The sequence below is a fragment of the Etheostoma cragini genome, chromosome 6 (genome assembly GCF_013103735.1).
Source record: "Etheostoma cragini isolate CJK2018 chromosome 6, CSU_Ecrag_1.0, whole genome shotgun sequence".
Lineage (NCBI taxonomy): Eukaryota > Metazoa > Chordata > Actinopteri > Perciformes > Percidae > Etheostoma > Etheostoma cragini.
Genome location: NC_048412.1, coordinates 10,289,822 through 10,314,487, shown reverse-complemented (window position 1 = coordinate 10,314,487; position 24,666 = coordinate 10,289,822). Strand labels below are relative to the sequence as shown.

At 40.2% G+C, this 24,666-nt stretch overlaps 1 protein-coding gene across 3 annotated transcripts in view; it reads right to left on the bottom strand.

Moving 5' to 3' along the window:
* LOC117946024 (CUB and sushi domain-containing protein 3-like) overlaps positions 1-24,666 on the bottom strand; it is a 219,942-nt gene that overhangs the window by 48,216 nt on the left and 147,060 nt on the right. For 2 of the 3 annotated variants that reach the window (XM_034873814.1, XM_034873812.1), the window contains exons 44-55: positions 23,347-23,492; positions 22,733-22,813; positions 22,157-22,270; positions 14,379-14,567; positions 13,899-14,057; positions 12,409-12,597; positions 8,411-8,596; positions 7,389-7,583; positions 6,595-6,768; positions 4,820-4,993; positions 3,902-4,075; positions 155-340 (exon numbers count right to left, since the gene is read on the bottom strand). In XM_034873814.1, coding sequence (XP_034729705.1) covers positions 155-340; positions 3,902-4,075; positions 4,820-4,993; positions 6,595-6,768; positions 7,389-7,583; positions 8,411-8,596; positions 12,409-12,597; positions 13,899-14,057; positions 14,379-14,567; positions 22,157-22,270; positions 22,733-22,813; positions 23,347-23,492 — 1,967 coding nt within the window. The remainder of the gene's footprint in view (positions 1-154; positions 341-3,901; positions 4,076-4,819; positions 4,994-6,594; positions 6,769-7,388; positions 7,584-8,410; positions 8,597-12,408; positions 12,598-13,898; positions 14,058-14,378; positions 14,568-22,156; positions 22,271-22,732; positions 22,814-23,346; positions 23,493-24,666) is intronic. The other variant, XM_034873813.1, reaches the window with a different exon arrangement.

Below are 24,666 nucleotides of genomic sequence, written 5' to 3'. Positions count from 1 at the left end.
TTTATTAGCTTCTGCATAAATGCACTAATTACACCAAAATGTGGATAGGTTGATGCACTGAACAGTGGACATGAGACAGACAGATAAACACAGTTAACAATATAATTTGCCAAATGACTGTCAAGGCAATATTTAAAAAAGGTAGCCACTGTACCTAGGCATTCTGGTAGAGGTTTTTCCCAGTGACCTACTGGCAGGCAGGTGAGAACTGATGAGCCGAACAAGTAGTATCCTGGGTTACAGTCGTAGAAGACCACACTGCCGAATGTAAAGTTACCGTGCTCAATCTTACTCTCCCGGATAGAATTGGCAGGGATGCCTGGATCTGTGCAGTTTACCACTAAATTAAAAAGAAAAGAAAAATAATACAGTAAAACCACCATAAATTATTCAATTAGTTTAATAATGGGATGGGAGAATACAAACCGCAGACTATGACAGCAATCAAATCAAGTTTTATTGCTGCAAGGATATTTCAGGCCATAGACGTTTTAATGTAATTTCAGGCAAATTACTGCTGGAACTGCATAGTTTTTGAAATAAATGTTGAAAAAATACCTTTATTTCTGTAGCCCTGAGTGGAGACGTATCTTCATTATTTATCATAAGCGTGCTGTGATATTGTAATAATAGTTAGAACTGTTACTGGCAAGGTTTCATACGCATCAGTTTATTTTGATGCTCATAGACAATGTAAAATAACTATTGATTTACATTACAGGACAGTACTGGTTACTTGAGCCAATGTGAATATTAACTTCTTGGCAGCGTTTCCAAACCCGGCTCATGAATACTGTGTGTACGATCATCTCTATCCAGATGGTTGTTATGGCACTAATGTTCATAGTGCAGATTACACCACTGAATAGCAGGAGATTACATATAGCATGCAGTGGTTATTAACTGAATTGTGATACCATACATACTTTACTGTACTGTATCGGTATTTAGATTATGTTTTATAATTACATTTGCCTGAATAATAATAATAACATAATAATAATATATACTGTACCATCCAATTTTACCTCAGCATGGCAGAGCTGTGTACTCTCCTTTGGTTGGAGCCTCACCAGCATACATGCCAGCACGTTTACTTGAGTGAGTTTATAATAAAACTTTTGACATGACCTGATCAGTGGCTTTTTCTGTTTATTCTACAAACAGGGAGCCCAGGCTATATTTAAGCATAGTCAAAAAGTAATATCACCTGATGCTTCCTCCTGAAAACAGAAGAACCAAATTGTCACAAATGTACATGCATCCATTTAATAAGCAGTGGAAGTCTCTGAAAGCACTCTGCTGACATAGTGGTTTAGACAACTGAAAGTAGATGAGGGTGAAATTAAGTTCAGAGAAACATCAAATTAAACATATAATGCAAAAAAGCTGCGAGAAAATGTAAGTGCAAACAAATGGAACGATTTTGACAAAGAGAGTCATGGCAGTTTAATAAGATTTTACTCTTGATCTTTTACCAAGTCTGTCTCTACGGTGCTATTCAGAGAAATGAAATCTGTGTCTCTTCACATCTGACTGCCAACAAAACTCATGCCAAGAGGAGAGCTATTTTTAAATGGGCAAAGTCTGGCAAATGTAGTCTTGGCCAACTAGATCCAGAGGTAGCAGACTAATCAAAGCCACAATGAATATCACTTATATGCATTGTTTTCTTCCTGATCCGTTACCTTGCTCTATAGAGTATTTTAAGCCAGTTCAGATCATATGTACCATTTATCACATATTACAACACCGCTACAAATGTGTGTCATAACATTAGTTGAGCCAGGGGAATTGCCAATACTGCCAGCAGCAGCTCCCGCATTGTAAGCCCATGTGAGAAGGTTGTTTGTTACCCGGCATTGGGGTTGATGGAACCTGACAGTCTTTTTAAAAGACATAATAAGGGATACAATGCTCGACTCAACTGCAGGCATATGATCCAGTCAAACTCTTGCCGCATCGTGCATGGCTGCTGTAGCAGTAGCTCTCCAACAGCATTGCATCTCCATGCAGCTCCCTGAAGTATTCCTCCAAGAGGGGCAGAGCAAAGGCAGTAGGGGTCCACCTGTACCTGAAGAAGGAGCTCTATGGGGTGGATTTGGCCTGCTGTAGAATGTCTAGCTGCAAGCAATCCAGAGACATGTGCATGATGGCCTGCATGGAGGTATCCCCCGCCTCACTCAGTGTGCTCTGGCCAGAGGAATGGAAGCCTGCCTTGGTTGTAAAGTTTACAGGCTCAATCCCCATCATCACAATTATAGAAAGGAGAGGCCGATGCTGCCACAGAGAGAACAATGTCCTCTGGGACCAGCATGGGCATAGGTGGAGTAAGCACCTCTTCCACTTCCAAAGGAGCATCAGCGTGGCAAACTTTGAGAAGAGACCTCATGTCGGCCAGCTCGGCAAATAGGCCACTTCTGAAGAGAGTTTCTTACCAGATTTCATCTTCTTCCTGGAGGGGGGAGCTGCAACAGAAGCCTCAGTCTGACATTTTAAACGCCTAGGTTGGGCTGGCAGCAACAGGTCTGATGAAGGCATGTAGCTGCAGTTCAAAACAATCAGGAACATCAGAAAGCCCCACCCTCAGATGATCGGGCCAGAGGCACCTTGGGCAGAGGTCATGGTCATCGTCTGCCAGAAGAGGAGCCCCAGAGCCCGCACAGAAGTGTGGATCATCCATAAGGACACTGTATAAATATGGCTGAAGGGAGAGGGTGCAAAACGACTGCCTGTACAGCAGAGGTTTGAGTGGCCAGATGTCAATATGGCACCAATGAATATAATCGCCAACTATACTAGATCTTTAGAACTGTAAGCTGAGGGAAGGGGGTGTGGCCTAGCATTGGCAAGACAAGAACAGTTAGTCAGCCTGCTGCTAACTAAACTATGACTCAGCACCGTGAGCTGAGGGAAGAGGGCGCAAACGCCGTGTAAGTGACAAATAACTGACTTATGTAAAAACTAAATCTAACCAGTAAATACCAGAATAGGGGGGCGTAGATGTCACTGTCAATGGTTGCTAAACAGCTGGAAAAAACGATAGCTTAGGAGAAAAACAACCACAAAATTCATGTAAAGATAACAACTTATGCTGTGAGTGGGAAGTTAAACGCTCCATTCACCGTCAAGCTTTACAAACTTCCGTAAAAAGTTAGCTTTAGCAAACCAAAGCTACTAACTTATCAAAGCAAAGTAATGAAAAAATACAACCTAATACCGGAAGTGGGAAGCGAAAAATGCCACTACACCGACGAGGGTTGCACAACGTAAATCACAGACCTTTCCCCCAGACAGTAAAAGAACATCATACCAGTGAGCCGTCGTGGCCCATGGAGGATGAACCATTTGTCTCTGCTCCGACCAACAAGGTACCAAGACCTCCAGCGACAGCAACGTGGAGAAGGCTTTAGCTAATGTTAAGTTAATGCAACTGCACGCTAGAAGAAAAAAAGGAACACATCCCATGATGACACCAGAAGATAGTCTCGCCCGGGTGATCCAAGGGTCACAAGTGACAATACTGGTAAACTTACTCAAATTGCAAATGCGTAAAGGGAATATTTGGTGCTTTAAGCAACGCCTCTGGCGGTCAGCAGGGATGAAATAGAACACCTTTAGTTGTAGAGGTAAGTTAAGAGGTACTATGTTCAGAAACGGATCATTGCAGATGGTTAATGAGATGCATTTGATTCCCAAAATTCTTGTCATAATTCTCACTTTTTATTCCCGTTCCTCTCTTGCATCCTGAGGCAATGGCAGTGGTTAAAGCCTTTGCTGGCAGAGACAAGCATCTTTTTAGTTAAACTGTCAAGATGTATCTGCATCCTTCTGATACTTTACGTCAGTCCAGCTGCAAATCATTTATCCATTCTGCAGGAGCTCTGTAGCTGGACCTTACCTCTGCATGTTGGTGGTTGCTGGCTCCACTGGCGGCTCGCTTGGCACTGAGCTGTGGAGGGTCCTTCCAGTGTGTAGCCTTTGTTGCAGGAGAAACGCACACCATCATTGTAGTTGAAGCCATCACCTGTGGTGCGGCCGTATATAGGGCTACCTGGATGGCCACATGTGACAGCTGAGATGTGTATGAGAGAGGAAGAGGAAGAGAGAAGGATGAATAATGAAAGACAGCAAAGGGAAGGTAAAGGGGAGGAGGGGGAGAAAGATAGTGTGTGGAAAAGAGAGAATAAGGGAGAGACAAAAATGCAATAACCATGATCGATATGAGTGACGTACAGTGTCACCAATCATAGAATCCTCATTATCATATAATTAACCTCACCAGGCATTGGGGTAATTAGGAATCAAGACATAATCTCGATTGGGAAAGGTAAAACAGCATATTTTACATTGTCTCAATAAGTGACAAGGAGATTGATTATCACATTATGAGGATATGTATCAGCTATTGACTTCAGCACTTTAAAACTAAATGAGCAGGAAGCTTTGGATATTAAGCTTTTAACGGTGACTGCAATTTTTAAGAGGGCTTAAAACATTTGAATTCATTGATTTATTTTAACAATGCAATCAAGTCATCACATTTATTGATTAACCCTTTCTTCGTTGTGAATACAAATTTACATAGTAAAGTCTTCCATAAAACATTATGTAATTAAAATTTGAGAATAAGAAGCACAACAGTTTCCATCAGCTCTTTTCCATCTGAACAGTGGTGCCTATTGTGAGAAACTCAGATATAACACACACACACACACACACAAAAACACCAACACACACACACACACACAAACACAAAAACACCTGTAATCTCTCTTTCAGTCAATCAGGCAGTCAGAATTGGTGTTAGAGTACTTACAGATACAAATTGGTAGCTGTCCAGACCAGTTGTGGTCCTGCTGGCAGATCCGTACGGAGGAGCCAAGGAGCCTGAATCCGGGGTTGCACTGGTAAACCACTGTGTCTCTATAACCAAAGTTTTCCCCAATCACCTGCCCATTTACGATCTGCTCTGGAACACCACAGTGACCGGCTGTGGGAAAAACATTCAGTATTGTAAACATGTTTTCCTTTTTCTTAATGTTTATCTCTCTTTCTCAACAAGACTGAATTTCTTAGTAGCAGAGACCCTGCCAAAAACAGCACACACCCTGTAATGTTTGTAGTGTATAGTAATGCACTTTGCATTACAAGCCAGAATGAATTATCACAACCAATCACCCGTGATGCAACACTTAAATTCAGCTTTCAAGTTTTTCAGATTAATAGCTTGCAGTGGTGTCCATTGTAATAATAGACGATAGTTGCAGGGAAGAAACACAATTTTAATTGTGTTATCACATTGAATAACTTTGCATTTTGACAACTGTATTATGAAATGAAATGAGGAAACTGGTGATTTAAAAGGTCTTGGAATTATACTGCTTGCAAACAAAATTAGTTAGTGTATTCATGAAACATATTGGATTTGGAAAGCATTTTTCAGCTAATTTCCCTGAATTATTATTTCTAAATTCATATTTACTTCAGCTTCTTTTATGGTGATAACTCGGCTTTTCTCATCTACAGGAGACAGACACGCATGCTAAAGCCCTCAAAACCTGTGCAATACGCTCACACACATAATCATGTTACTTTTAGCTACATTACAATTTCAGAGAGGAGGAATCTTGCAGAGATTTCCACTGCCACTTAAAACCTGGGAAATTGCCACTGACTGTGAGTCGTATTTCCCTAATTTACTCATGCACCCAGAAACTCAGCTGAGCTCCACTCTAGTTGAGAGCAGACAGATTCTACGAAGATAGTGCTGAAGTAGGCAACTATACCAAGAGGTCCCTGACTATGTTAACCCTGACAGTCATATTACTAAACAAGAGAGTGGCGCCCTTCTTTTAATGAAGTCAACCAACTTCAGCGAACTTCAGTGCGAGTGCTGGTTCCACAGGGTTGATAAACGCACTGCTGCATCTGCCAGGGAAACCGTCACAGTCTGTGGCTGCGTGGATTTGAATGCGGCTCAACTAATTATGTATGTCTCGTTTTCTTCCACAGAACAGAGCTGAGATTAGCTGTGGAAAGCTATGCAGTAGCATATTTTCTTGTTTATAGATCTTAACAGCTCAAACTGTGCTGAAATAGATTGGTGAGTGTATCATGGTTTGAAGTCAGCTATGGCTCTGTAGCTCTCACATTTAACATTTTAGAACACCAAATCACACTGACTCGGAGGATTTACTGTACAGCAGCATGCTCTAATCAAGCAGAGGGAGTTGCCAAAAGTGATTGCACATTTGCACACCAATTGTTAACTTATGATCGCTACACTGTCTGAAAAAGTATAACCAGTGCCAGCCCAAAGCAAAATATGAATTGACAGCGTTGAGTACCAGTGTGATGTCCGAACAAAACAACCAAAAACTGTACATCTTTATAAATGTTTAGTAATTGGAGATACACACTTGGCAACAGAACCAATTGTAGCCAACCTCTGCTACTCATCTGGTTCTATTCTGGGCATGGTGGCCTAACTCAAAAAAGCTTATGTCTCAACAGATTGCCAGCAGTGTCTGACGTAGGTCAAGGCTGTCTTTTATAAGTTTAAGTTAAAGAAAACATTTAGACTCTGCTTACCCAGGCAGTGAGTCTCCATCCCACTCCATAGGCCAGACAGGAGACACTCTCTTACTGTAGATCCAGTTAAAACATAGCCAAGGTTACAGCTAAAAAGGGCTGAGGCTCCGAAGGTAGTTTGGGTCCCAATTTTCTTCCCATTTGGAGGAGTGGTCAGAACCCCACAGGAGATGACTGCAAAAAGATGAATAAGATAGTAAAAGAGAGGAAGGAGACAGAGAGGGTCCAGAATGACAGCACATGACACCAGGAGAGTAAGCAAGAGAGAACAAGAGAGAAAGAAGAGATGGAAGTTGGAATACATTTTCAGAGTCAATGGGAGAGCACAGTCATTTACACCCATCTTACTGACCTTAATGTGATAAAAGAGTGACCTGTACTATTTCATGGGCAGGATAATGATGGTGTTTGCCTTTGTACCAACATCTTTCATTATGCTGGCTGGCATTCCCCTTTGCCATCACACAGGCTATTCAGCTCTGATGCTCCTCAAAAAGTAGTTCCCATGGCAGCATACAAAGCTTTTATTTCCCACTGCATCAATAAACAATATCTACCCTAGGCTGAGACAGTAATAGCTAAAGAATACAAATGTGCATCGTCGAGCTGCTGACTAATAGAACTCTGAAAAAGGTATTCACTCTTTAGGTCATGTAAGGTTACGATCTATGAATTTAGGGTTCCTAAGGCGAGGCAGGACATGGTTCTTTCATTGCATGTGACGTGTGAATCCACTGTGTGATCTATAAGTATTGTGTGACATTTTGTGTGTTGCTGCGGCAGAAGTCACCTACTTCTACAACGTGGCCTCTCGTTTCTCCAGCTCCACACACCGTTGGCCAGGCACTGGATGTGGGTGGGGCCAACGCGGTAGAATCCAGGGTTGCAGGTAAAGATTATTTTAGTTCCATACTCATAGTGCGAACCGTTGACAATCCTCCATTTCCCATGGTCCAGAGAGAAGGAGCTGAGACTAGGACACATAATGACTGTGCCAAAAAAAGAAAAGGGGGTTCAGTTTTTGATTGCAGGCATTGCTAGTTTTGGATTATACAAAAGGACTGACTTCTGTTTCAATTCACATATCCCTTGTACACACACAGCTTAGTCAAAACGCATAAACATATGTGATAACCCAGCAGTGTAGAAGAAATGCAAATTGCTGCACACAGAAATCCTAATCAGTATAATATAAAATGTAAATAGCAACTTCTCTGCATTTACTGTATACAAATGTTCTTCCACAACAAAGATGTTTATGAATCGGCACTCTCTAAAAACCAAATGAGTTTCAAAACAAACTCAGTTTCCCTTTTAGCAGTGAGAGACATATACAGCAGGGAATAAACATTGGTCTCAATAGTAAACAAGGTTGTCAATCACTTGTTACACTGACTTTCAAACTTCAGGTTGCACTGGTATGTAAACACTCACCCCAGCGCGAGCTACAGATTTCCTCTCAACGATTATTGTCCCTTTTATCCATCCGTCTTATCATAAGTAGCCAACAAGTTAGTGTTTCTGTGATGAAACCACAAAGCGTGGTTCTATTGGGACTGCAGTCCAATTTTCATGACATCTTCGATTACAGTACAGTGTTTTGTTAACTGTTTGATAGTCCACAACTTCTCCGGAGGATTTTTCAAACTGACTTTTTCTATCTCCAACAGAGCTGTCTTCTCAGTAACTATCCTATCATCATCTCCTCCCCACTGCTCAACAGTGCGATGGGTTCTTGCAGTTGCCCCGTCCCTCTAAATCACTCACCCTCCTCACCTACATTCCCCAGCCTCTTACCTGAACACCCTCTACTCACCGATGCATCTGGGTATCTTGTTGTGGTTGCTCCAGGTGCCGTCTGGCTGGCAGACTGTGGTCGTCAGCTCTTTAGAGGAGAGTCGGTAGCCACTGTTGCAGAAGTAGGTCACCCTTGTGCCGACCGAGTAATCAGCAGCAAGCACACCTCCGTTCACTGGCGCGCTGGGCACACCGCATGACACAGCTGCAGGTGGCAAAAGGACAGTTGTCGACACACGTTCATTTGCAATACAAGACACTGGCTAGAGAGATTTACAGAATGTGTAGTAAACAGGCATTGTAGGTAGGCACATATTCACTTAAGTGTTAAATACACATGCATATGTACTTCCACCAGTGTTGTGAGTGCAACGCACTGGGGACAAATTGAAGAAAGAACTAGAAAGCCTTGTTTTAGTGGTTTGCTGAATATTTATTTAATTGTGAGTGTATCATTTACAGTCAGTCCTCCTTAACCATGTCAAAGACATCGCTAGTGTGGCAGCATTTTACAAAAATAATTAACGGAAAAAAGTTGAATGCAAAGTTTGCAAGCAACAGTTTGCATATCGCAGCTCTACTTCAAACATGGCATATCACCTAAAAAAGGTAAGCTAACCTGTCTGCGTTAGGTTGCCCTGTCTGTTTGAAGTAGGCTATTTAAACATATCAGATTGGAATATTTCATATTCTAATAATCGTTTTATACTACCGGCGCACCCACCCGCAACGACGGTAGCGTTCCCTAGACCCCCCCTGACCCCGCTGGATGTTAAGCCTCTACCATGCAAACGCAAAAATAATATCACGGAAGGAATTGTTGCTGATGCAGTGCTGTCAGAGCAGAGATGAGTGGCATTTCAGTGCAAAATAATTAGGTCAAAAACGATTTAATATACTGCAAAAAGCCTACAAGGACAAGTACTTCGGGACAGTACAGTTAATTAATCTAAAGTTGTTGTTTTTTCCGCCCCTTCGCACCCCCCCCAATTTTTTGTCGAAATTTCATGACTTTAGTCCACCAAGATTTTCTTTGGTTGATTACAGCTTTACTGCACAACACTGACTTTGAACACCCCTAAAGGACCGGGATGCCGCAAATGTTGGTAAAATAAAATGACATAGAGAGTCTTTATTGATCAATAAAGGATGTCTCCCGCAAGCAAATTGAATTTCCAGCAACAAATTTCAGCTTACAAAACACTTCAATAAAAAAATATATAGTTTATGAACATGTATGGCAGTAGCTTGTTGATCTTTACATTAGTTAATTTCCTATCCCGGGCTGGGACACACATTCATACAGTTTGCTGAAGTAGGCTACTTATTGGACTTTAAATGATCTTTGCACTTCCAATAACGAGCGTAGCTAACCTCAATTTAGGTCATCCTGTACGTCTCATCTCCGTTTTCCCCTGCATTCACCGTGTGTGTGTGTGTGTGTGCGTGCGCACGCGCGCACGTGTGCATGCGCGCACGTGTGCACGCGTCAGTCATGGGGGTCCCGCTGGCAGGACGGTCTGAAATGGTTTGCACGGTCTTTTGCTGTACATTTTGATGTTAAATGTGAGATGTTTGAGTCACACACATCTCGTAAAACAAGGAAATGAATATGGCCACGTACGTGTGACATCAACACGTTCTAACTCCAGCTTGGCTCTCAGAGTCACATACTGATAAAAGGTCAGGCACGGGGGACTGCTTGGATTGGTCTTAAGTTGTGTAAAACTCCAGTTATTGGTCGAATGGGCAAAAAGGTTGCGGTGATTGGTCAAAATTGCAAGTTGCATCAAAGTCACGGTGATTGGTTGAATCTGCGTGAATTGGCGCGATTGTGACATCGCAAAATCCTGGAGGGACAGATAATCTTATGTTACCCACCAAGAATTAGCTAACGTTATAGACCAAGCATTAGCATTAGTTTCTTGCTTGTCAACCTACAACTCTACAGTAGGCACCAAAGGTTGGAAGCGGAATTGTTCATTACTGTTACACAGGGGCGGCTGTGGCTCAGTGGTAGAGCGGTTGCCTGCCAATCGGAAGGTTGGTGGTTTGATATAAATACAGCTATATAAATACAGCTATGTGCTATATAAATACAGCACATTTACATTTACATTTACATGTTACCATTACCATTATTCTTATGTCTCATTCCAACGGGGGTTAAGGAACCACCGAAACTATTTTGGAAACGTTATTTTAAGGTACAAAAGAGTGTTGATCAATAGACATTTAAATCAATCAATAGCAATAAATAAGGTCTATGTTGTATAACTGTGTTGCAAAGTGGATGGAAGATGTAATCAATGACAGAACAATGGCAGGTGGCAGAAAGAAACTTGTATTACTTTCACTGAGTATAACTCTTCACCCCCTAAAAAAAAAAAAATCGAGTTTTCTAACAAATTGTCAAACAATTGGGATACGAACCTAATCCCTGGTTTGGTGTATCGTTACAGCCCTAGTAAAGTTCCAAACAGGTTTTTTTGAGCATTCCTCAAGTTATTGTTTTATTATAAAATATCTTTTGTTGCCCCTGTCCCAGTTTTTAATGAAATGGGTTGCAGGCATCAAATTCAAAATTTGTGAATATTTGCAAAACAACTAAGAAGTTTATCACTTTGAACAGTAAATATATTGTCTTTGTAGTGTCTTCTATAAAATATAGGATGGGAAGGATTGTCAAATCATTGTCATCATTTTTTTTATGTTTTACACAATGTTCCAACTTCATCAGAATTTCTATTATTTTTGTTTTGTTTCAACAGTAACTCCCATGAAGCCTTCACACATAGAAAAAGCAGAATTGTGTCTTTGCCCCTACACAGAGCAAATATGGGTTACTCTGGCCTCAGAGCTTTAACCAGACAGAAAGCTCAAGCTAGTAGGTTTCAAGGTGTTTATCATCAGAGCCAAGTCAGAGTGAGTCAAGCGGGGAAACCAACATCTGCAGGGCCAGACTAAAAGGGAATGGTTATGCAAACACACATATGATAAAAATGGAGCAGCAATGGTAGCTGCACACTTTAAAACATCAAAGGTAGGAATCTGCCAACGTGGCCTGAAACCATTATTTTGCCCCTCACCACCCCATGAGAGAATCAATCAACATTAATTTGTGATTACTCCTAAATCACAATCTAACAGCTGTTAATCACAAGCACTAAATGCATTTCTACACTGCAGGTGGAAAGTTTCAACTTTAGAATGGTGAAGTATTTAGCCTAGAAGGTCAGTGGGCCTGTAACGATATTTAAGTTCACTGCACTTTCCCTGAAATTCATGAGCAAAACTGATGGATGAATATACTGTACATTCTCAACATATTGAATATGGATTGAAAAGAATGACAGATTGAACATACTGTAATGAAATCTCCCCTATCTAACAGACAGCAGATGGATGGCATCTGCATGAATATATTAGTTCATTTTTTGCCAGTTGGGTTTATGTTCTTTGGAAAAGCTATCTGCAATTACCAAACTGACAGAATTAATCACAGGTGTGAAGTGTTTTTAAATCATTTTAAAGTACATGACATACACATTTTTATTCCACTGTATCATGATAAAATGCAATTGAGCATACCATCTGTTGCCGTTTGCTGTGTGTGTGAGAGTATGTGCTAGTGCATGTCCATGCAATCCTGCGCACGTAAATGCACACATTTCATATGTGTGCATCAAACAACCCAATTAGTTGTTTAAGACCCAAGAGCAGCAGACACTGCATGCTAATTGCATGTTAGCCAAAGTCATTTGAAGAAGTGGAAATTGACAGAAGAAGGGAGGATTGAATATTGTTTCCTTTCCACCTGACAGGCTACTGGCTCTCAATCAGGCTGGATTCATTTCAGCTGGTAACACAGTAATAGGGCTTGGGACACAATCCCGTGCCCTAAGCACCTGCCCGTCTGTCTGTTGAGCATAGGGGTGCAGACACAGTGACCACAAGAACAGGCAAAGAGGCAGGCTGAAGTTAGAAATAAAGGGCTACCAGGGTTGATGTGCTCACCTTGACATGCAGGAACTGGTGCGTCCCAGGCAAAGTAGCCATAGGTGGTCTTCTTGCACACAGCGGTGCCCTTTCCGATCAGCTTGTACCCCCTGTCGCAGGCCCAGCGCACCATGCTGTTTAGATGACCCCCAGTCTGGCTCACTACAAAGCCGTGTTGTGGGGAGTCTGGGGTACTGCAGTACATCGCTACAATAGATGGAGCAATAAAGGAACAGGGGAAAGGAGTGACATGAACGGCAAGGGAGAGAAACAGGAAAGAAGGTGAGAATGAAGTAAAAAAAGGCAATAAAGAGACGCAGATGTTAACAGGGAAAAAGAGCAATGAAGCAGAGAAAAGAGAAACGGATGAAAGGCACTAACAAAGCTCTGTTAGAGAAAAACTCAGGTGAACATTTTAGTCACAGCAAGGCTCCATTTTAAATGCAGAAAGATAATGAGGGAAAATGCCTGAGGAGTGTCACATCAATTTAGCACTCAGGCTGTGCCACACAGCAAAGGAAGTCCTCAAAATCACATTATTACTATTCCTCTCTTGCCTATGGGCACGCACACATTCAAATTGAATTAATACATGCATTTCTGGTGCATCCTCCAGTTATTTATTTCATAGCCTTCCTTTCCCTCATCTTACAGCCCATAGAACACAAAAAGGGTAAATTTGGTTTCCAGAATATGAGCACCAAATAGCCAATGGGACAGAAACAAAAAGGAGGGCTGTGTGCTTCAGAAACACTGTCAAACATTCCTTCAAATCAGCCTGACTGGGAGATAACAGATTTAAGATGAAAAGACACACAGTGGGATTTAAGTCAGTTGCCTGTTCAAGTCAATCAAGTCAAGGAGTTTTCTTTACAAAATTCATCACCCCAGCTTGCTTTCACAGTATCACTCTTGTGTATTAAATATAATGGAGACACTAACATGAAAAAGAAATGTCTTGTGCTTTTTTCATTACTATTGATGGATTTCAAATGGAAGAAGATTCCTATACTGCTCCGGCTTACCCCCACTTGCTTTATTAAAGAAAATTAAGAATTTAAAATCTTTTTAAATTAAGGAGTGCAAAACAACATGGAAGCCTTACAGCAACTTTCCTCCTGCCTCATGGTTTTTGCGTTTGAAAACATCTACTATTGTGAGCCATAATCATTCTGTAAAAATTAATTAAAGTAATTTTGTAAATTAAAGGATATTCAAAAAATCAAAAAATAATACCCTGAAGCAATCAGAGCACACTGTGATAAAAATCATGGGGTCACATTGTGTCCACAGTAATATGCAGTAGCTGCAGCACAAGGAATTCAATGAATTTTAGCCTCTCTGATGCATTATCACTCATTCAATTGAAGTGTCTCTTCACGGTGCCTACAACATAAATGCCAGAGTTGTAAACCCATGACTTGTATCACTTTTCTGTAATTTAGAGACAAAATATATTCTTATAGCACTTATAAAAAAGAGAATATGATTATAAGTTGGATACATACTTTGATACTCACCCACGTATCTGATGTGGAAGCCCCGTCGGTTGGTGCCATGATCAGAGGACCAGCGCAGCAGCAGCTGGTGGCCCGTGGTGGTCATGCTGAAGGGTGTTTCAATGTCTCCACTGAGTGATGCCAGGCTCTGGCTGTAGATGTTGGGACCTGAACACAGATAGATGGACAAATGTTTTCCCAGAAAAAGATCCATGTCAAAAACAAGTATTAACGTAGACAGACGGGAACATGCATCTTACATTTTTTGTAATAAATAGCATTATTTACAGGTATGGTAGTGAGAACACAAGACCAAATATTCCGTAACATAATGATTAATCATTAATCAACTATACAGTAGAGGACAAAGTATTAATGTTTTACTGGGATACACTTAATGTCATAGCATAAAACAAAAACATTTATTTCAGTTTAGTAACATTAGTAGTAAGTAACACAAAGCCAAACCAAACTTCAAGCAGAACCCACCATCAAATATTTCCAAGATGTCAAACTCCTTCTCTGTCTGGAAGAGTTCAAAGTGCAGACTCATGTTGTAACCCTTCTCCACGTTGATCAGCCAGGAGCACATCTGGAGATTGGGGTAGTTATCAGGGTAGCCTGGACTCAAGATCACCCCCGTTGAGTCAAAACGCACCTCATGGGCTGGACATTGGACTGGAAGAATAAAAACCGTATAAGGGCAAGGCAGTGCCAGAGGAAGACCAAGGAACAGAGGAAGAACAACCGAGACTGAGAGAAGAGAGGAAGGGAGGTTGGCCAAGGAAAGAGGTAAAAGAGGGAAATAGAAACCTATTTGCAAAGTAGTCTTCAGAAAACAGAAGAGATGAAGAGAAGAAGATGTATAGGAGAGGGGAGAAAAGGCACAATTAGATAAAGCCAGAAGAGGTGAGGGAAGGAATGAATGCTCATTGTGACAGGAGAAATTACATTGAAAAAATAGCTAGTCCTGAAACAATTACATTTCAGCCACACTGATATTGAGCCTAAGGGCTGAGCTGGTGAGTATGCTGTTGTCAACAGGTTGGCCCAATATCAATCTATAAAATAATAATACTCCGTAGGTGAAAGAGATAACTTTGTAAGGAAATATGTGTGTGTGTGTGTGTGTGTGTGTGTGTGTGTGTGTGTGTGTGTGTGTGTGTGTGTGTGTGTGTGTGTGTGTGTGTGTGTGTGTGTGTGTGTGTGCGCGCGCGCGTAGGGTGGTGGTGGTGGGGGATGGGGTGCATTTCCTTAATTTCCTGTAGGTTGTCATGTTCTAGATAAAAAGGTCACTGGAAACATAGAAAAAAAAAAGGGAACGAACTGTAAGTACAGTATCTGTATTGCCATAGACGCTTTAACTAAAACATTCTTTGACTCAAAGTTAACGGGCAGATATGATCTCCAAAAAGTCAAAGTCAGTGATTTTCTAAATAACAATGCATTTTGTAAATTACACAATACACCAAAGGCTCTGTGGGAACCAAGGTCAAGAAAATGTCTCATTACATTATCTCAAACAGAGAAAATACTTGAATCAAAGAAAAATAAAATAAATACAGAACAAAGCATAGGATTTAATATTTATAGGAAACACTGTATGATATTCATTCAGGAGGCAATATATCTCAACTCGATCGATTTATTAAAGCAACGGCAAAGATTCTTTTGTACCTTAAAATAATGTTGCCAAAATAGTTTTAGTAGTTCTACAACTCATAACAGGGGGAACTGCACGTCTACATTCGCTTCGCAGCACTACCGGCTACAACCGCACAATGCAAGTTTGTCAGATTGGGTAGTGGATCTGTAGTTCCAATGAGACAGCGGGAATGGACAATTCCGCTTCCAACCTATAGAGGTACCGAAGAGGAAAAGTGCTTTGGTGTTGCTAGAAATTTATTATGAAATATTAATATTTTTCACGACCATTACAAGACAGTTTGTAAGAATTTCATTACACTTTTGGTCTGTGGAAATGATAAAAATGCACATGTATATGTTTTACTGGCCACAAGGGTAAAACACAATGGAAAAAGAAACTTGGAGTCGTGCCACCTAATAGCAATTGAGTGGTCAACCAGTGGTCAGTCTAATTTCTAGCCAGTTTCAGTTTTAATTATATATTAGTTTTTTTAAACGTTTCCTTATTAAAAAACTTTGCTTTCTTAAGTCCACACTTTTTTTTTTTCAAAAGGAGTCAGAGTTCTTTTCTTTGTAATCGAGAGACTGTATTTTGCATTTGAGACAAAAAAGAAGCCTATAGCGTGCATTTTAGTAGGAGAGTTATGCCTCTCACTGGTGATATGATGGAGTTCAGAATGGGTCTTCAGTTGGTCAGGTTACATCAATCTACACGGCTGCTTCCTCAGTTCTGTCGCCAGCAGCGCCTCTGCTTCTACTGATGCCAGTGGGAATATTTGTCATAGAGCCAGCACATATCCAGCTTAAAGGAAATCAGTGGTTGAAGAAATATTCAGATCCTCTACTTAAGTAAAAGTACTTTAAAGTGTACCAGACTGTAACTAAACTGTTACAAGTAAAAGTCCTTCTTTTAAAATGTTACTTAAGTTAAAGTATGTTTTTTAAAGGAAATATTGGAAATGTGTAACTGCTACAAACAATTCTACAACATTTTTACTTTTAGATTGGGGTTAACAACATAAAACGTTTAGACACTGGACATATTAGACAGCTTTAAGATGTACATACAATCGACTCACTTGATAAGATTTAACGCACTATACATATAACCATCTTCCAGACAAGCGTTTGTTATTGAAATAATTGAGCCCTCAATACTTGTTTATTAGGTTAATATTGGCCACAAAGACAATTTTATTCAGTAAGCACAGTTGTGCTTTGCCTCAAACTTCAGGTTCAGGGATTAAAGAAATTAATCATGAGAAGCTTTAAACAGTTCCAGACACCTCAATACTACTACTTTATAATATGCATTTTTAGAGGACCATGATAAAGATAGGACAATACCCTGAAAGCAGACTAAAGCTTACAATGTATTTATATGTTGATCTGGCTATTATACAAATGCAGACCTCCTTACCTTAGCGTAAAAAAATGCAAAGCAGCCAAGGTACTGTTATACTAGTCAAATACTAGCTCAAATACTTTAGTATTATAAATAACATAGCTCAAATTTTAGGCAGATAAATACAATAAATGAATAAAACAAAAATCTCTAAAAATGAATTTCATTGTATCTTGTAAATACAATCATCTTTAAACATTGAATTAGTACATTAACAAAGAATCTTTAGTCAGAAGCATCCAGGTAACTACTAAAACCCTGCTCTTTGAAGACTCTTAAGTACATATAGTACTGTACAGTTATTTTGCAATGGCATGCATGCCAAAATTATGTGTTTAATAAGAACTGGAATTGGCATTTTTAACAAACATTGCAAGACGTATCTCTGTAATTCCTTCTGCAAACCCCCAATTAGTTCTTTTTCTTAGCACATGCGCATAGAATGACAATGCTATGACAATGACTGCTGCATATTGTTGCAGAGACATCATACAACAAGGCTTACAAAAGTATAGTGAAGATGAAGTTAGATCCAAATCTTTATTTTTCATTAGATTTTCTGACACGAAAATCAATGGGAATGTGAAAACCAATACTACAACATTTATAAGGTTAGACTTTCAACCTCAATGTGGCAGATAGTTTACCAAGCAAACACAGCAGTCAACTCAGTTGTGGCTCTATTCTTGATCAAAGTTACTGCATAACCATTCCTTCTAGGAAAACAGAGCCTAGGGGAAATATCTGAAACACCAGACGTATTTGGGGGTGAAATCGCATAACCATGCAAGGACATTTCAATGTTATCTTATAAGCATAAAATGACAATTAACACAAGGGTATACAGCAAACAAAAGCAGAATTGAAGAACACAGGAGAATTCTTTTTTCTGCCATGTCGGCAAGATGCAAACAGGAAACGGCCCTTTACAAGCTTACTGTAGCAATCTCTTGGATGTGAATTACAGGTCAACTCAAATTAAGTTAAATTGTACATGTCCCCAGGATGTCAAGGAGCGCAATTAGTTTCATGATAGAGGTGGCACAAGGACATAATATAGCCAACACAAGAAAATGGAATTAATTCATGACTACAATGATATGGTGATCTATGAAACTGTCAAACTAACCAAGACGTCATAAAATACTACTAAAATAGTACTAACTATGTCAATTTAATGCTCAAGGCAGATTGTAAGGAGCCGTTCGATCAAGATATACACTACCTTTCAAAGGTTTGGGGTCACTTACAAATTTCCATTCCATTCCATTATAGACAGAATACCAGCTGATCTGAGTGGGTGGCTGATCTTTGATGCAATATCTACATTAACCATTATCAGCAACCATTCATCTAATGTTCCGAAGGCACATTCTGTTTACTACTCTGACATCAGTTTAAAAAACAAAGAAAACATTGGAGAACCCTTTTGCAATTATGTAAGCACATCATGTAATGTGAAAACTGCTAACCTAGTTAAAAAACAATGCAACTGATCTCAGATGGTAGTCTGTCTATAATTGAGTGCAATGGAAATAAGTGGCCCCAAACCTTTGACTGGTAGTGTATATCATATTTGGTAGAACACTTTTTATTTATTTTTTATATTTTAAAGATTATTTTTTGGGCATATTAGGCCCTTATTTCCACAGGACAGATGAAGACATGAAAGGGGAGAGGGGGAATGACATGTAGCAAAAAGCCACAAGTTAGAGTCAAACCCCGGCCGCTGCGTCGAGGAGCAAACCTCTAAATATATGTGCGCCCGCTCCACCAACTGTAGGTAGGTTATAGAGTGTAGTAGCATATTAAGTGGTTTGGCGTCCAGTAAGTAATTTTGGGGTATAAGTTGGCTCTGGAGAATGCTACAAGGAGCAATAACACAGGCCAAGCAACGGCCCGTTCCATATTTTGAACAGCTACAAACCCCAATTCCAATGAAGGTGGGACTTTGTATAAAATGTAAATATACAATGGTATGCAAATCCTTTTCAACCTATATCCAATTTAATACATTACAAAGACAAGATATTTAATGTTAAATGCCAATTTTCACCAATTTTGAATTGGGGAGTTGGGGGCTTAGTTGGATGCAGAGCTAGAGTTCAGTAGGGTGACAGCCACAGGGAGGTGGGGTGAACAGTCTGTGGTTGGGGTGAGAACATTCTTTGTGATGCTGTGCGCCCTTAAGCAAGCATCGCTTGCTTTGGCTGGCATTGATGGAGGGGAGTGAGGAGCTGATAATGCGTTGGACAGTTTTCACCACCCTCTGTAGTGCTTTTTGGTTGTAGGCAGAGCAGTTGCCATTCCCAAACTGTGACACAGTTGGTGAGATTTTGAAATCATGGATGTTCTGTCCTCCAGGCCAAAGAGGAAGATGACCATCCAGGACCATTATGTTTTACACAACATCCCAACTTCATTGGAATTGGGGTTTGTATAAGGCTGTGTTTACCCATGTCTTTTCAATATGAGACCACATGCCGACTGAGTTCAGATCTCAGTGACGTGTGGACAACATATAGGCAAAATCCACACAATCTATCAAACTCAGGTTTTCATTGTCTTCCCTACACACAGGTATCCCTCTCCAGAGCAAGAGCACAAGGAAGAAATTTGTACATGGAGAATAACCGGGGCTGTAGCACAGCTGAGACCCGCTATCGTTTAGCACTGTGGTCAGTGTGGTAGCTGCATTAATCGCATGTCTCAGCTGCGCTCTCCTCAACAAAGCACGTTTTGAACTTGCCCAGCCACCATTAGAAATAAACAAAGTACAAATAAAAGAAGAAGGCAAGTTGCATTTGGAATGCACTTGTGGAGCGGAAATATATCCTGATGGAAATTCTATCAGATCAAAATCTGCATACAAGTGTCAAGTGTGGACACACATTAAGGACACATATTTGCGGACAAAGCTGAGTTCCACTCTGGTGCATTTGATCACAAAAGTTTGCAAAAATTTGTTTCGCATTGAAAAAATTGAAAAGCATTGAAAACTGTAACCAAGGCCTATGAGAAAATGACCCTACTTCACAATCACAAATTATCTCAAACATTTTCCTCATTTATGGACTCAACTGCTAGTTTCACGTACAGCTTGAGTCAATCAGTATGATGACAGCATGGTGTTTAGTTTGTAAATTCTGCTCCCAGTTAGAATAAAAAGACAAAATAGCAGGGAAAGCTTCAGGGCGCTACCTGTCAATTGTTATAGAGGCTTAGCAACTTGTACCCATGGTTTTGTGTTTTCCTTTCAAAACTTTGACCCTTTCACAGCGTGTTTTCAGTTCATGAAAGTTAATTGTAACATAAGTTGCCTTAAAGTGTCCTCGTCAGCATCCAATTGTACTAAAAGACACTTAGGAGTCAGCTGTTCATTTTTTTTACGCAAGTACATTTAGTTCTAAGCCTGATTTTACTAGCCAAAATTAACACGCCTAATTAATCACAGATAACATCTGGATTTTGCAGGTTAATGTAGTCACTCAAATTAAAGACTTTAAGAAATTATTTTAAGTACAGTATGTGAGTTTTAGTTGATATGAGCTAATTGGTCTTGCCAGAGCTCTGTTTAACAGTAACAAATGAGAAGGAGATGAGCTGGCAAGACCAACATAGACACCAGAGCTTAAATATCTGCCCTCAATTAGCAAATACAAAAAAGATCAAGTTGTTCCAAACTATTCCTATCGTTGCTAATCTGCTAAATTTGTCACTTTCAACCAAACAACAAAATAAAGAATTGGAAAACTTTTCACAGCAAATCCTTTAATATGATGATCTGTATGCCAGACATGTATTATGCGGTCTTTAAGTATGCTATAAAGCATTTCTCTCTCCTTTGTTTTCCATCTGCAGTATATTTACTCTGCACTGTCTAACAAGCTAATAAAATGCTGCAGGACTTCATACCTCTTATGCTTTTATAAATTGATTTTAAAAAAAAGACCAATGCAGCTCAAGTAAAAGTAAGACCTGTTTTCAGGACTCACTCACACCCATCTATTGTACATCAAAGAAAATTTGATCAAGTTTTCACGTTTTGGTCGCTTTGACCTTTGTGCATACAATAGAGCTATTCATTGGCAGTGCTGCATGTAGCCTTTATGAATAAAGTATAGGAATGTAAGTAGCTTTAAATACCTTGGATCACCGTTCAGGTCACTCAACTTAATCATTGCTATATGTGTTGTTTTGCTTGCGGGTCTTTCTATGTACTAAAATTAATTTAGCCAAATTCTTTCTTCTAAGAGCAAAACAATGTCAGCCGCAAAAATGCTACAGGGTAAAAACCAAGTCGTCAAGGCAGACATCAAATAGTAACAGCCAGGGATGAGCAAATAGGTTCCAAATCATTGGTCCTATTCTAAGATGCTTATGGATGCAAGCTCTGGGTCTGTTGAGCATCTGTCGTGGCTTGATCACAAGTCCAATGCAATTACTCATAGTTTCTAGAAATAAAAAGACAGAAATGCTCATCAACTCAAGATTAGACAAAGAACTTCAGGGCCCTTCAAAAAATTCCTATCCACAGGGAATAGGAGATTTCAGAACGCTCGGTTGTCTGCGGCAGAGATGTATTGGCACGACAGGCAGGCTGAGGGCATTTGGTTTGTTGGTCTGTTTTGAAAATCCATCTTTTGAAAAAGCATTGCTACAAAGATATTTTACATCTTATCAATTAAAGCCATTGGGCCATTTGAGCAGGGATTAAAATAAAAGCTCCCATATTTCTATGGGAGTAAACAGCTATGACTAGCCTCCGTCTACCTTGTTACATTGCAAAAAAACATGTTGATGAAACCTGCTGGTCTGTAATCTGTTTCCCACTGATCCCTCAAAGCCAAGTACTGGTTCTAGGGGAGTGCAGGTCTATGATCGTGGGTCAGTAGTATTCCAACTCTGAGTCTTGACAATTTAGAATAAAGATGCAGTTTGCCACCAGGAGCTTTCTAGAAGGGGCAGCTGGCAGTCTGTTAAATGATGCATCAAAAGTGGGTGCTGCTGACTGCAATCAACCTTGGCAGAGTGGCATCTAGCACACACATAGAGGCACACATAACTGAACATGGACACACATACACATTAATGCGAGTGCATGTGCACACAGACATAAAACACACATTGAGAGTAAGCACACGCAAAGATACAGCATTCATAAAGCCACACAGAAAACATATCCATACCCACTCATACATTGAAGAAAACCAACCTTGACAGACTGGTGGGGGTCCATCCATCTGTAGTCGCTCTCCAAGTCGACAGGTCAGAATCTCACTGCCCACCAAGGTGAAGCCTGGCAGGCACGAGTACCGAATGATGTCCCCTGTGAGGTCATTCACAAACACAATCATACAAACGGGTCAGGAGGCACTATGAAAAACATATCCATCCATTCATCCGCCCATCAAACCCCACGCACCCACCCACCCACACCCAGAGACAGGGCTGTTAGTAAAAGCCTTTGCAGAACCAGCACTTTAAACTATGGAGCCCCCCCTGGAGTCAGCTGAGAAAATAAAACTAATCCATGCTCTTGGTTAATAAACTGCGCACACGGATTCCTAATCCGTGCCCTCGGTTTTATAAACGTAAGCAAAGTAGGAAGATATTTACAGATTCAAACTTCTGGGATCAATTACTTACAATGAGCTACAAATTATGTTTTATCAAAATGAGCCATCCTCCAACCTGGAGAAATAAGATTGGTCTCTAGTAGCAACCTGTGGTGCTATTTTCTTACGCATTGTCCCTGGTCAATAAACAAGCAAAATAAAATAAGACAAACCTATTTCAAACTCGTCATCATCGGTTAGGATAGTGGCATTGGCAACAGGAGGGGGTGGCTGACATGTTCTCAGCTGGTATGCTGTTGGAGTAAGAACAAATACTAAAATCTGCAACAGTGCATATGTGCACTCAAGCATGTCAAAGAGAAAGATAGAGAGAGAGTGTGTGTATACATTTTCTATTCAACGGCAACACATTCTTTACTTTCCCACCATGATGAATCTTGATTAGATCATAAACTGCCACCTATCACTGTTGATGATCATCAAAAAAAAACAATCATTAATTTAGCTGAGATGGGGGACATTTTAATTTTTGAAGGGGCGTTTTAAAAATGCATGAGAAAACAGGCATTAGAAGGCATTCGTCATTTATCATTACACACAACTGGAAGCAATACTATGTAGCAAAATGAGAAAGACCAAATTACTCATAAAAGAGGGAAAATTAAAGGCATTCCAGTATCCCTCCCTTCTCTTGTGATCTTCATTACTACACTATGGTCGCAGCAGTGTGGAGAAGTGAAGATCAAATGAATTTGAATGAATTCAAGGGTCATTACAGCAGTTCGAGACAAGGTCTTTACTTAGCTGGTATCAAAGGGGAGGTTACCGTAATAATGCAAAACAAAGAAGCCGCTGGTGCTGAAGTCGCTGTGGAATTTGATGAGGATCTGATTGGCAGTGGTGGACACGCCCTCTTGTACGGAGTTGCCACTAAACTGACCGATTTGAGGCGACGCCTGGTCGGGTCCATCCCTGATAAAGACAGGTAGAAGGAGTGGAGGTTATAAAGCAGGAGAGAAAGAGAGAGATTGAACAAGTGAAGGAAGGAGAATGGCGCAAAGAGAGAGAGAGAGAGAAAGAGAAAGCAAGCAAATTATTTATAAATAAACACAAGTAATAACTTGCTGGGATCAAAGAGCAGGCCACATTCTGAAGACCTGAGAAAGAGTTTTACATTAATCAACAGTGTCAAAGTAGAAGGTGAGTATATGTTAACTGATGAGGAAGTAAAGCACGGAAACATTTGCCTCTTTCAGCCCTGTTACATACTGATTAAAAATGTAAAATAATTCAAAACCGTTTTTGTGACCTCTTCTTCACTTGCAAAACATTTCTTTACATTTAGTTGAGACTTTTAATATGCTTTATATGTATGCACATAATGTTGGTGTATGGTTTTCACTAAGCTTCAGCCCCTGCGACCCTGAAAGGATAAAACTGTCTAAAAAATGTATTGATGGTTATCACTAAGTCCTAAAGCCCTTAACTTAATAACATGACATAAGGAACTGTAGCCCTAGAAATCACAATTTAATTTTATCTTAATGACCTTTTGGATTTTCCCTCTTTATGGACATTAGGTTGTTAACAGTGAAGGGTGGGTATGTCCATGAAAGTGTATACCTACATTACTGCAACTACAGTACTACACTCAGTCTACACTTAAAAATCAAACTTGAATTTCACAGAATGTCAAACAAGAAACATGTGGCAAAGATGTGACTATAATGTGTTTAGAGTGATGTAACAAGTCAATCAACTCCTTAAGGCATAAATCACAAAACAGATAAAAAGAGAAGAGGTCAGGGGCAGTAACAGTCACTGAAATAGTTATTGTCATAATGCCAGTGGAGGAGATTCCCCCTCAGATGCTGAAAGCCCTAAATGTTGTCAGCTGTCGTGTCTGAAGCATCTCTTGGACAGTATCCACCTTTGCCAGTTGGGACTGCGGCTTCAAGTGAAAGAGTTTAAGTATCTACGGGCCTTGTTCCCGAATGAGGGTACAATGTAGTGTGAAATTGACAAGTGACATCGTACTGAATGTCATGTTGAAAATGGAGCTAAGCCTGGAGGTAAAGTTCTCAATTTACAGATACAAAGAGCTAAAAGGAGTTGCAGGGGCAGGTTGGGGTCTGAGAGTGAGAAG